This window comes from Pungitius pungitius, chromosome 2 (genome assembly GCF_949316345.1).
Source record: "Pungitius pungitius chromosome 2, fPunPun2.1, whole genome shotgun sequence".
NCBI classification, from domain to species: domain Eukaryota; kingdom Metazoa; phylum Chordata; class Actinopteri; order Perciformes; family Gasterosteidae; genus Pungitius; species Pungitius pungitius.
Window position 1 is genome coordinate 15,677,150 of NC_084901.1, and position 13,434 is coordinate 15,690,583.

At 48.2% G+C, this 13,434-nt stretch overlaps 1 protein-coding gene across 14 annotated transcripts in view; it reads left to right on the forward strand.

Annotated features, from left to right (window-relative positions):
- The window catches only part of prom1a (prominin 1a), a 37,858-nt gene that overhangs the window by 7,419 nt on the left and 17,005 nt on the right, over window positions 1-13,434 (forward strand). For 12 of the 14 annotated variants that reach the window (XM_062560487.1, XM_062560488.1, XM_062560494.1 and 9 more), the window contains exons 2-4: window positions 5,211-5,269; window positions 5,831-5,857; window positions 7,948-8,153. In XM_062560487.1, coding sequence (XP_062416471.1) covers window positions 5,211-5,269; window positions 5,831-5,857; window positions 7,948-8,153 — 292 coding nt within the window. The remainder of the gene's footprint in view (window positions 1-5,210; window positions 5,270-5,830; window positions 5,858-7,947; window positions 8,154-13,434) is intronic. The other 2 variants (XM_037460950.2, XM_037460957.2) reach the window with 1 other exon arrangement.

The window sequence follows — 13,434 nt, forward strand, 5'->3', positions numbered from 1 at the left end:
CACCTCCATCTTGGTCCCCCGGGGGCCGTAATTGCTGGAGTGATTTTGCGCAGTTTTGACTGCCAAAAAAGCGCCGTTGGTGCTTTGCTTCAATTTCGGGTTCAGGTGTCCTTGGCTGGTCCCCTTTGTCTTTTAATCTGCCTTCTGTTTGGCTCATCCACAACAAACCGGTGGTTGCTTCCTGTGTTTTCAGAAGAACGGCGGACTGTGAACGTACTCTGCGATTCAGAAGAGACGCTTCCACTTCTCGTTCATTGATCATTTGGTGACTTGGGGGCCGCAGACAGAGAAGCTGCACACTGGATCGAGTCGATCGGGCCAAACGGAGGAGACACACAACAACATGAGCTTTAACAGGCTTGTTTTTGATGTTCACTCTCCTGCAGCGACTCCCGGGGGGGGGGGGGGGGCGGGTCACGTGGCTCCTCATCCGTCGCCAGCTGGTCGCTAACCATAAACACTTTTTAGACCTTACGCAGGGGACCAGCTCAACGCCTTGTTTGTGTCCCCAAAGTTCTCCCCCCGGTGCCGATGTGTGTCCCCAGATCACTTTGTGGGAGGGGGGGGGGGGGGAGTCAACGGCGTTCAGTAAAATAAGAAAGTCCCGGCTTCGTTTGCAGGAGCAGAACGTGGCTGAATGAAGTTCTCGTGGTGTGGAAATTCATCTTCTTTTACTGAGGCTCACTTCCTTACTCATTTATTTGTGTTTGGTCTTAAGCCTGTTAGCAACGGTGTCACAGACAAGTGCCGAGGCTTAGGAGGGGGGGGGTATTACAGTCTGGTGGATTCGGCTGGTGGCTTTTTGGGAGCAAGTTGATTGGAATCCACCCCCCCCCCCCCCTTTAGTTCCAGGAAGTAAATACAGCTCAGGTCATCGCAGCAGCAAAATCATCTTCCAACTGGGTGTGTTTTTTATCTCCTCATTATCGTTATGTATGCGTCTATTTGCAAATTAATGTATGGATCTATCTTTCTATCCCCCCTCTTCTGAGAGAGTATCTTCTTTCTCTTCCCCTCAACAGATCACAGATCTCTTCTGTGATCTGTTGAGGGGGGGGTTACGTATGTTTGTCATGAAGTTGCATACCTCCGTTAAGGGATCAACCCGAATGAGTCAACAGTCCAGGGGTCACAGAGGCCTCCTTGGTGAGAGTCCCGTGTTTGCCCCCCCCCCCCCCCCCCCTCCCCGACCCGACCCATCCTCCTGCACACAGAGACGTCCTCGCTCTTAATATTGTCACCTGACAAACACTGAGCTGTCTCCACTCTGGGTCTTTACCTCCGTCTTATTATGCAGAGCCACTAACAATGTGTGAGGACATGAATGGAGCTTCAATGGTGAAGCCAGCAGCTTCTTAGAGGTGCTTGAGGTCTCCCTCACTGAGAAGCAGCAGTCATTGCAGAACAATGTTCTGATGCTGGTGCTACGGGTTCAACCGGCTGATATTCCATATGTTTTTACATCGTAAACAAAGATGTTCAATGGGTTCTACTGAAATATAACAAGCGATATCAGAACCGAGGCGCCGTCTGAGCGAGTGTCCCTGACAAAGGAACTTTTTTTTTTTTTAACCGAATTGATTCATACGAGGTTCGGGCTGAGAGCTTCACGCAGTTATCATCTGCCGCAGAAGGGCAGCTTTCTAGCTGCGGTGCTTCAGTGTCTCTTTTCAGCACCATTGTGGAGAAAAGTGCTTTGTGCGCCCTTCAACACTCATCACTTGTCGTCCCCCCTCTCCTCCCTCCCTCCCTCCCTTCCCTCCCTCCAGGGGACTTCATTGTCAATCCAACCTGTTTTGTGTGGCATTTTTCTGGACAAAGGGGCCTTTAAACTCCCACCGGGACGAGGTTATCGGCTTTTCCCAGACGGCTGTACGGTACATGATATTCATGAATAGTTGAACAGTTTACAAAAGGTCAGACATCTCGACAGCTTCCCGTCGATCACGCAGCCACAGGACGTCCCCTCAAAACACGTCCCCTCAAAACATGTCCCCTCAAAACATGTCCCCTCACAACACGTCCCCTCAAAACATGTCCCCTCAAAACACGTCCCCTCAAAACAAGTCCCCTCAAAACACGTCCCCTCAAAACACGGGTTCCTCGTGAGAAGAATGAACTAAAGGCTTCACACGGAATCACACGTAGGTGCTATGACACCCGCGCTGCTGGCGCTGTTCTTCCCTCCTGTGTCTCTCTGATGAACGCACTAAACACATGTTTTATGCAAATATGACACAATTACTTATCAGAGATATTTACATTTTCAATATACAAAATATTTTCCAATTGAGACTTTTATAGGATTATGAAACTCAATGGAGTTTCTGTCATTCCACTTCATTAACTAATTGTTGTCTCATAGTAAAATGAATAGATATGATGTATTACGGTATGGCTTTCAATAAGCAGTGTTGGTGACATGAAGACTTGGAGTATACTTTTAGTTTAGATTATTTTTGACATAGGGGAAAACTGGCTTCCATTGGAATCAATCACAGTCAAAACTAACAAATAATTTGATACGTTTAAATTGTATCCTAAAATAAAACTATTTCTGGGAACGCTGTTTTTTCCCATCCATCTCTGGTGAAAAGAGGACGAGCAGAATAAACAGCAGCTTTGATGTGGTCATTTGAAAAAATGATCCACTAACGATCAAACGGAAGATGCCGTCTTCCTGCAGGTGTCGGTCCTTTTCGATAAAATAAAAAAATAAAATACTTTTTCTATCTGGCAGTTAAAGATGTAATCGGTCAGGGGTGAAGTGCATTCTGGGTGGATCAAATCTGTCGTGTGTGTGTTCCTTCAGGGTTGAACCGGATGATAAATCTAAGGCTCGGAAAAACAGGCCCTGCGGTCGACCAAAGCCGATCACAAGCACGTCTTAGGAAGAAGCTCTGGTCCTCAGCTTGCTAGAACCAAACACTCCAGAGGAACTGTCTTTTCTCTCTGGGAGGGGGGAGGGGGGAGAGGCTCTGGTGCACCCTGAGAAACCTTGAGCAAACTATGCGTCGAGGGAGCTCTTCTCTCTGCCGTTTCTTTGTATCTTCGGCAGACTCAGGTGAAAAGGGGGGGGGGGGCTGCGCTCCTCTGAGCAGGCGGCTCCCGCCGAGTGAAACGGATGAAAAATTCTTTCCCGCCGCGCCTCGAGCTCCTCGCAACGCTTCGCTAAGTCTGCTGTAACGACCCCCGCCTCTGCGTTTGTTCACCCTCGCATCTGTACTTAACGCTTTCACTACCTGTCCAAACAAAAGGTCAGCCCGGCAGCGGTCAAAGGCCGCAGCGTCCTGAAAGGACGAGCGGGGGGGGGGCATTAGACGCCTCTCACTGGATTTATGCAGCCTCCTCGCTTTTCTGTCGTTCACCTTTCCTCCTCTTCTTGTCTTTGATCCTCCTCCGTTCCTTTCCCTCCGTCTTGTGCCGCTTCTCTTGTTCCTCGCGGGGATTCACTCGTTCCTTTGTTTCCCCGTGAAGTTCCTGTCTTTAAGGCGAGTAGACGTCCCCCCCGCGGTGCAGAGCGAGTTGAAGCCGTCGATTTGGTCCCTCGGCGATTTAACCTGCTCTTCCTTCGTTTGTCCGTCTGTTTACGCCGACCGACGCGGCCTCGGCGCTCCTTAACTCGCTCTGAGTTTGTGTTTGTGTCTCCGATCCACTTGGTCAAAGCCGAATGAAAGCACGAGAAGACCCAAAGCTCAGCCGTGCCCTCCAACCGGCACTTCTTACGGCACTTGTAACATTTATGGACTACATATAAAAGAGCCAAAAAAAACTGATAGGACAATTAATTGATCATCAGAAAACCAAATCTACACAAAAAGGGGAAATTTGAAAACTCAATATTTTTGGGGCCTTTTTTTCTGTCTGATAAAATAATAACACTTTATATGCATTGAATTCATAGGAGAGGCACTGTAATACGAGGTATACTTCCCCAAAGTGCTATCGATCGGTGCTCCAACCCTCCTCTTCCTCCTCTCTGCGAGGTCGGCGCCGAAGCAGATCTTCCTCACATGCAGACACACCTCTGGGCCTGAAAGGGCTCGCTGTGCAGCTGTGGAGATCTTTGTTTTGCGAAGGTTACAGTTTTGACCCTGCGGGGACCAAAGGAATTTGAAAACCCCTCCTCTGTGAGGTCAGGGGGAGGAGGGGGTGGGGGGGGCTGTAACTGGTCGCAGCCGTCACGCTGCTATCGGACTGCCCTTGAGCAAGGCACCTGAGCTGCACCCTGCTGTAGCTCTGTAACAAGCAGCCGGAGACAGAGAGGGGGGATGAAACCCCCTTTGGCATGAAGGCCATTAGACAGGACAGCTTCAGAGGGGGAGAGCGTCGTAACGGGCGCTGTACGAGCCCCCAGCGGCCCCCACACGCATCCACATCTCTGCACTTAAATGGAATTAAAACAATTATTGTCAACAGTTTATCTGCAGGGTGTGTTCTTCCTCAAGAGGAGACACTGCATCGCAGGAGGAGAAACAAAACTAAAAAAAAAGCCCCGGTGTCTTTTTGCAAGTTATTTTTGGGAAGCCGAGGACTTGCTGTCTGTGTCGTCGCTGTGAAGGTGTTGATGAGAAAGAGAACGCAGGCGCGCAGTGTGTGATTGGTGCTGGATTTGTTCACTTTGAATCAAGTGATTCCATCTTTATTTTTTCTTTTATAACACTATGAAATAATAGTGTAGAAATCCTGACACCAACTCCTGACACCAACTCGTCAAAGGTTGAAGATGGCCACTCGCAGCTCACATTTACTGAGGAGAGATTCCAAACCAAGCTCCCATGTCTCTCCTTAATGCAGATGTGTTAACTGACCCTTTGAAATATTTGAGGTTGACTAATTTGCTAATTAGTATTTGGTTGTATGAAATGTCGTAAAATGTGGGAAATGACCAGCAGGGTTTCTTGAAGCCCAAAACGACGCCCTCAAAAATATTCTGTTTACAGTCATACTTTTCTTCCTAAAGTCATTAACCAAGTTAGCGATTATTGCCGATTATTGCCGATTATTGCCGATTGATTTTATAAAATAAAGTCATTAGCTTTGTGCACACCATAAATGACTTCATGGTTGCTGCATTCACCAACCAATCATCCACGAGGCTGCTTGCATTTCTTACACATTGTGGAAGGAGATAGAAGATGCTGAATGTATAAAAGGCAGCTTTTGATTGCATATTTAAAAAAAACAATGTTTGTTTGTTGTTGTTGCAGATCTGATCGTCAAACTGGCCAAGGAAAAATTTGGATTCATTCAGACAGAATACCAAAAGGTACCTGCATGTGTGTGTGTGTCTGTGTGTGTCTGTGTGTTAATATGATTCTCGATGTTTTCATTCTTTTTCACGTTATTGCAATATTTTTCTTCCTGATTGGAAGCAGCAAATGATGATGAACTTATTACAGGAGATGATGATGATGTCCCTCTGAGAAGCTCCGTAGTCCACCGCTTCTCAGGTGTTGACATCTTTTTTTAGGAAGCCAAGGCAAAGTCACCTTTTTCACTGGCACCCAAAAGAAAAAATGCTCATTGCTTCTGGCACCAACCTGTGAATTTAAAGAGAGATACATCACTTCGGTTTGCAGAAGAAACAACTTTGATAACCAAAGATGTTTTCTTTTCATTTCTGAACCTCTCACTCCTCTGACAAAATGACACCATGTGGACATGCATGCCCGAATCCATTGATTTCTCTCTTTTTGTGTTTTGTCGTTCTATTTCATCCATGTTTTTTTGTTTTGTGGCTTCGCTTCTTCTTTGACGCTGCGTTGCCTTCGTCTTCTGCATGCCCTCTTCATCTGAATCTGCTCTGATCTCCTCCGGCCTCCCCCAGCCCGAGAACATAGTGCTGACCCTTCAGGTAAAGTCTTGCCCACACTGGACTCCACAGTGGCACACCCTCCCCTGTCTACTCACCCTCCACTGAACTGCACAACTACAGCTAAAATGGCACAACGTTGTTGCATTTCAGGCGCCGCCTTAGACTCTCACCTATCCATCCTTTATGCGGGAGCTACATGATTGATTGAACTCTGTTTTCCTGCTGGTGGTTCTTTGCTTCGATCAGAACCGATCAATGACTCCTGCGCTATTTTATATCGAGGCCAAAAGCGTTGAGTTGTGACACCGAAAAAAAAGGAGAAACTTCCATTGTATGCGACACACAACGACCTCAACGGGGAAATGTCCCGGTTGAATGAAAGCCTTTATGCTGCGATCAAAGGTCAAAGATATCACGATATCACGAGGTGGATCCAGAGTGGTATCCAATCCAATTCCCCATCAGAGCACAACAATGAACCAAAAACAAAAAAAAAAAAAAACTGGGTGTGACGTCAATTCTTTCAGAGTCTTCTTTAACGCATTTATCTCACAATCGGGGAGGGTTAGGGTAACACCCTCTGGCTCCTAAATCCTAAAGATTTAAATGAATGTATGCTGAGTCTCTTATCTGTCACAGAAACACACCGATGTTGAGCCCTACAATATGTAACCAGATACACAAAAAGTAACCAGATACACATCTCACGTCTCAAGAACAACACTCCAGACTAAACGTTAAGCACAACTCCACCGTTTTAACAAAAAGAAAAATGAACCAGGTCCAAAATCTGATGGATTTTAGCATCAAACATGATGCCATCTCATCATCGAGTTTGGTCTTATTGGAAAGTCGCCTTTTTATTTTCCATCTTTGCAAAAGATCCATGTTTTTGGGAAAAATTTGATGCAAAAAAAAGAAAACTAAATCAATAAATATTTGATAAGAAAAATGTAATGGGGAAAAAGCCATCACATTAGGTGGAAAAAAATACTAGATGAAAAAATGTCACAAGAAAGGGTCCGATTGGGGTCTTTTTCTGTTTTGAACCTACTGAGCAAAACGCACACTCATGTCTCATGTCTCATGTCTCACTTCCCACCTCTTGAGAATTTGCACAGAGATTTCAACGGGGTTCAGAAGCCGTCTCTTTTCACTCAGTCATGTAAAAAAGCTGATAAAAACCCTGGAGGGGACCGGCTCGTTGACTTATGGAGGCGGGATTAAGATTAGTGTGAATCAGCCACGAGAGCAGTTGGTCCATTCAGGAGCGCCGATAGCGGCCCGGCTTTGATCCCTTTCACAACGAGAAGCTGTTGAGCATCGTTGTGACAAGTCGACCTGCGCTTTGGGAATCTGCCGATCCCCCCCTTGTTCAATTCTGCCCGTGCCGAGTGTGGCGTGGATAGGGGCAGAATTAGGAGGGAGCGCCGCGGTACATGACACGGGGCAGATGGAACCTGCCAAACAGCAACTCAATGTCAAAGAAAAGGCGTTGGGTCACCTCGAATATTTTGATCAAAAGGTGAGGATTACTGAGGCTTTCAGATGAGGGGATGTGAAAAGAGTTATAGCGTTCCTGTGCTCTCTCTTGATTGGCCCACAATGACCTTGTGACGCTCCCACCAACTGTCTGACAGCTGCCCGTAGCTCGAGTGGCTCCGACTCGCGTTTTCCCATCATCCTTCACGTGCTGCTGTCCTCTCGGTGCTCATATTGGGGTTTATTGGAAATTCATTTAAAAAAAGCCACTTTTAGCTTAAGCTACAAATCTACGTGTGTGGGAGGAGTCATTTCAAGGAAGTCGAGCATTGAATCGGCTCGTATTTTAGGAATGACAAAGACAAGATCCTCCGGCATTGTTACGCAACGTGCGTTTATTGTTTCAATTCCCTTTTGGATCCTCCCGGGTATTTCTAGATCTGTAGCTCACGTTATCCTCTGCCTCCTTGTGTATGTCCTCCCGTTTTCTCCTTCATGCCGTTGTTAACCCGTCCTTTTTTCTCTCCCTCACCCACCAACTCACCTGGCCCCCCAACCCCCCCATTCTATTTCCCCTTCTTGTTGTTTCATCTCCCTTTTTGTTTTTCCATCTTCCACAACCCCTCCCCGCCCCGCGCTGACCTCAGGCCATCTACTACGAGATAGGCTTCCTGGCGTGTGCCGCGGTCGGCCTGGTGTTCGCCGTCCTGGTGCCGCTGATCGGCCTCTTCTTCTGCATGTGCCGCTGCTGCGACAACTGCGGCGGCGAGATGCACCAGCGGCAGAGGAAGAACGCCGACTGCCGCCGCGGCCTGCTGGGGACGCTGCTCTTCGCCAACTCGCTGGTCATCACGTGAGTGTGACGCATGCACAACAAGGAGGGGGGCGGCTTTGTGGGTCCTGTGTAAACAGTGTACGGCTCGCGTGCTTAGAGCTGCACTCTAAGCATGCATGCACACACACACACACACACACACACACCTCTGGTCATCTAGTGAGTCGGTTTCAAATGCAAACACACACGGCCATCCAGCCCCCCCACCCCCCCTGCTATAAATAGTCATTTCCTACCGTAGATCCCATGTGGCAGCACACTTCATGCTTATTTAGTGCAAGCACTGGTCGCGATGCTCTGCAGGGGATTCGCGCGGAGCTTTCATTAACTGCGGTGGGAAGTCGCGCGGGTAATGTGCGAATAAATCACAGGAAAAACAAAAATCGACTCAATGGCCCAACGGCGCAGTGAGCGTGATGCGTTTTGAGGCGTCTCCACCTTCTGCTGCTCTCTGGCGTCTATGATGTCACTGCTCCACCTCTCAGTCCCACATTTGGGGATCGGTGAGATGAATTCCTGCATTGCCAAGGTTTCAAGGTGCATTGTATTCATATTGAATACATTAAAAACAGGCCAGTAGGAGAATTGTGACTTTTTTTTTTAAGCTATTCTTCATTTTTCAAAAATGCAGAAGCAACATCTTGGAAGAGGACAAATTCCAGTGAAGGAACGGAAAATGAAGACAAAATAGGCGGATATTTTATCCATCGATCAAACATGAGGAGGCCATCGATCTCTAAATGTCCATCATGAACCTGAGGTATTCTTTTTAAGATGTACTAAAATAAGAGTTGCACGTAAGGAGGGGGTAGAAAAGCTTTCTGCCTATTACATCACCTGCCTGTCCCCGCGTCCCCCCTCCTTCACGAGACAGACCGCGGGAAGCTCAGCGGCGGGGGGGAGCGTTAGCCGAGGGGGGGGCGGGGGGGGGCGCGCCCCGACACAGAGGGCTTGGCAGCGCTGCGTTTGCTCAGTTGGACGTTCTTTGACTTTTTGTCCTCGCTGGAACCGAGCCCGGCCCCTTATTCTGGATTCCGAAGTGAATCTCCCTAGAAGCCCGGACGAGTCTTTAGAGCGTCCTCACGGCTCCTGTTGAATCTCCCCGGCGACCAGGCGGAGACGCTGCAGGAGGCCCTCGTGAAGCAACTACAGGCCGCAGAGTGATGAGCACCGAGGCCCGTTGGAAGGCCATCGGCGAGGCAGAGAGAGGGCAGCTCTGCTTTTTCTTTGACTGGTCGCTTTGGTCCCAGAGCGCAGACGATCTTATGAAGGACCATCGAGTCACGATCGCTCCATCGTGACATTACAATGCTTCAACTTGTTTCTTCTTCACACCCGAAAAACCCAATCGATTTTCCCACGACCAGCCGAATCCTCTTAAAGTTAAAATCTCTGTAAGTGTACAACCCTGAACTGGGTTGAAATATTGATACTTGGTTGAAAAACATGGTGATATTTAATTAACTCCATGTTTCCAGCCTTACCACCACTGGTATATATTCTAAATTGGAATTGGAAGACCTTGATAATCCATCAGGATATTATTTACTTTTGCGTGTCACTTAGAGTTGGATCATTGCAGATTATAACATTAAAACAATTCTTCATATTTCCACTTAAAGTGATTGGGTAGAACCAGTGCAATGGCTTTATTGCTACGTGACATAATCAGAGCAGGAGGTGGGAGGAAAAAACTAACTCCCACATCTCCCTTTACTGTGAAAGTGGCAGGGTCAAATCCCAAGGGAGCTGCCCGAAAAGCGGCGGTCTGTAAACACGAGTGAGTAATGTTCAGTGGGTCGCAGCGGCGCTGTAAGGATTTGATTCACGCCGATGCCGCTCATGCTGAAAATGCACACACACACATTCCGGCTCAGATGCTCCGGATAGAACAGACGGTCTCGTTGTCAGACTGCGTGAGGAAAAAAAATATATAATTCTACCGAAACGCACGGCAGATGTGAAGTTCAGGACGGAGTTAATTCGTGCCGGAGGCAGAAGTTCATCTTTTGTCAGGATGCATCCTGTTTAGTAGATTTTAATCGGCGCGTTTGCCGAAACGTTAATAATTGAATCAGAAACCCTCTGATTCCGCTGGTGAAAATCGGCCGAATGGATCTTGAGATCTAAATAAATAAACTGATTAACAGGCCGGCTTTAATCGCCAATCCTCAAATTACCGCGCCGATCTAATTACATCAGACTGATTTCTTTCATTAATCAGACCAGAGAGGCGGATTTAGAAAGAAATGTGTTTCTGTGCACAGCAATAAACGTGTTGGCCTCACAGATCACATCCCCCTCTGCATCCAGAGCCACATTTAGACCCGATGATGCAGCAATACTGAATTAAAAACCTCTGCCTGATTAAACCAAAATCACAGAACTTTAAATCAACCAATTCCGTCTTTGTCTTTTATTCGGTGAATGTTCATATTCTGATCTTCTGTTCTCAGCCTTTCATTGACCAAGGAACGGCTTCACTGGCTCCTCCCCCCTCCCCGTAGATCTCTCTCTCTTCGTCTGGGGGGCGAGCTGTACCCAGCATGCCGTTCGGCGCTCGCCTGTTTTAAAATAACCACAGATATGGAATAAATGCCGGGCCGCTTCGATCAATCCTTGAGTTTTACGGCGACTGGCATGAGCGTCGGATTCTCCTGGATGATCCGTTGTGTGTCAACGCTGGTTTAGACGATCAACATGTGATGCGCGTATGACATCTCGCACTCGTGCATAAATGCATGAAGTTGCATCAGGCCTGTCAGCGACCCAAAGACCTCATTATTAGACGAGGAGCCGTGGCTGTGGCTGTCCTCACTAATCAGCCCCCGAATCCACGGGCAAGGATTCATTCAAAATGACAAATTGAAGCCCTTTCCCTCTGCTCCGGCCAAGTGGAAGACCCCTGCCGCGCGTGCTTCCACCCAGCATGCACCGCAGAAGTCTATTTCAGTCGACCGGTGTCCAAAACTATTAAACACAAAAGGGTCTCGACGTTGTGGGCTTAGTAATTCAAGCTGTTTGTGCAGGGTTTTCTAATTAATGATGATGTATGTGAACTTCAGCTTTCAGCAACCGGCACTTTAAATCCCAACCAGTCAGTCGAGGCTCTAAAGGCCGGAATCGAACCAATGCGGCGCGGCGGAGAGAGCGAACGCGCGTCGAAGCGTCCGGGCTGCGGCTGCGTTGGGAACCGCGAAGCGCCCACAAGTTGCAACAGATTCAACTTCCGGAGACGCCCGGCAGGAAGGAGACACTCGTTGACCGCGTGGCATCGTAACATTCCGCCACCCGTGGAGGTGGAGGACAGCCCTGATCGGGCCTCTCTGCAGCCGAAACAACCACTGGTCCAAGCACCGCCCCCCTTTTTGGGTAGAGTTAGGGCTCACAACGTGACGTTGCACGCCGGGCGCGCAAACCCCGGCGCTGGCCTGAAGCTTTGTTTTTATTGTGTTTATCTCGGCCTCCGAGGATGGCGTGCCAGCCAAGAGCTCAGAAAATGCCAAACGCCACAAACCAACTTCCACCGACGACACGGAGCAATTGTGATAAACGGTGACCTCATGTTTTATACATCCGTGGACTACTTTGCTGCCTTCATATGAACACCAGGCTGAAAATCCCTTTTTACAGTGACTCTGTAGTCCTGGTGGTTTTAATCAGAGGACCTCGTGCTGGGTTTGAAGGTCACGGCACTCAACTGTCGGTTCACTTTTTGCAAGGTTACCTGCAATCCTCCTGGCATTGCAGCCGCTTCCTTTCACAGAGGCTGCAGGAGGTGAATAGTCGTGGAAATACATGACCTCGAAAAGCAAAGGCAGAGAGGGAATTACGACAAAAAGACTGGTTCAGTTCACCTTTTGCCGTGACCTTTCCCCTTTCACGTGACCTCTTAAGTAGCCAGGTCAGTCGCTATGTTTGGGACTAAAGCTTAAGCACCTTCTTGGGCATAAAACAGCTCACAGCGGCCCCCCTCTTGTTGATGTGACGGGAGATATTAGCACTGAATTATTAATAAAGTGACCCAATTAACGAGTGGAAACGGGTTTTTTTCGCTTGTTAATACACTGAAGCAGCCACAGCCTACAGGCAAACCGCGTTACACAATAAGCCTGAGTTAGCATCGTTAGCATCGCTAGCATCACGTGGGGCAGGTCCGTCGCATTCTGCTTCAGGTGGACACACAGACAACTTCCAACACCTGACGTTTCACACGTCTCTGAACTAAACCAACTATCTAGTGGTGACTGCTAACACGGATGCACAATCAGGCGCACAAACACACTGGCGCCCGCTCAGCTGACTGACGGCCTCCGCCGGGAGTCGTCACATGGCCGGGCTATTTTTAGCGGATTCGTTGATAGTGGGACCGAGCTCCCTCCGCCGTGAAGGGAGCCGCGGTGGCTGCGGGCATGTCACTCGCCGGCTAAATGTCACGCTACTCAGTCACGTGGCGCTCATCTCAAGTAAAAATGAGCACAAATATTACTCAGCAAAAAATCGACGGGATTCAGCGGAATGCCCTTTAAGTGTTTACGTCTACAGCGACTGACTGACATGCTGAGAAGAAACAGAAGCAAAACCATTTAAAATGGCTGTGGCGGTTAATTTATACTTTGGAGATGAGTGGATTTTCTTTGAGGAGCTGGGGAGTTTTTTGGGGTAGAATATAGCAGCGTTTTTTAACAAGCCACCGGGTTTCTTTCGCTTGGAACGTGACTCACCGGCCTGTGCGGTCAGCTGCTCGCGCTTCTCCACCGGTAGTTCTGTTCACTCGCACGGAATCAACCCCGAACTGTGAATCAGAGGTGGACGTAGTCACGGTCACACATCACCCTCACACGGAACTTCCCCCAAATCCTTAGCTCGTACTTTTCAGTCAGTCCAGCATTATAATTATCTGTGTTTGGCCCCGGCTGTACTTCAGTAACCCTTCTGGGGCTTACAGGCTCACAGTTTAGTATACATATCGTCCCTGGGCTCTTTAAACTGGATTTAATGGTTTGTGTGTGTGTGGTCTCCCATCAAATCACAGCAGCTTTTTTTAAAAAGATTTTTAAACGTAACGAGAGAAAAAAAATAACTGCTTTTAACTGGATTGTTTTGTCGAAAGAGCGAAAGGATCCGGAGTCAGAACTTCTCAGTGTCTGGTCGAATCCTTTTGTAGTCTGACGAGAGACTGCACACATGTACCAGTGGCTTATGATGACTCTTTCCATTATAACCAGTAGAGAAGCTGCTGTGGTCAGCTGATCTCAAGCTGTGTGGAACAGAAGCTTTCCAATCAGGCCTCGGGATA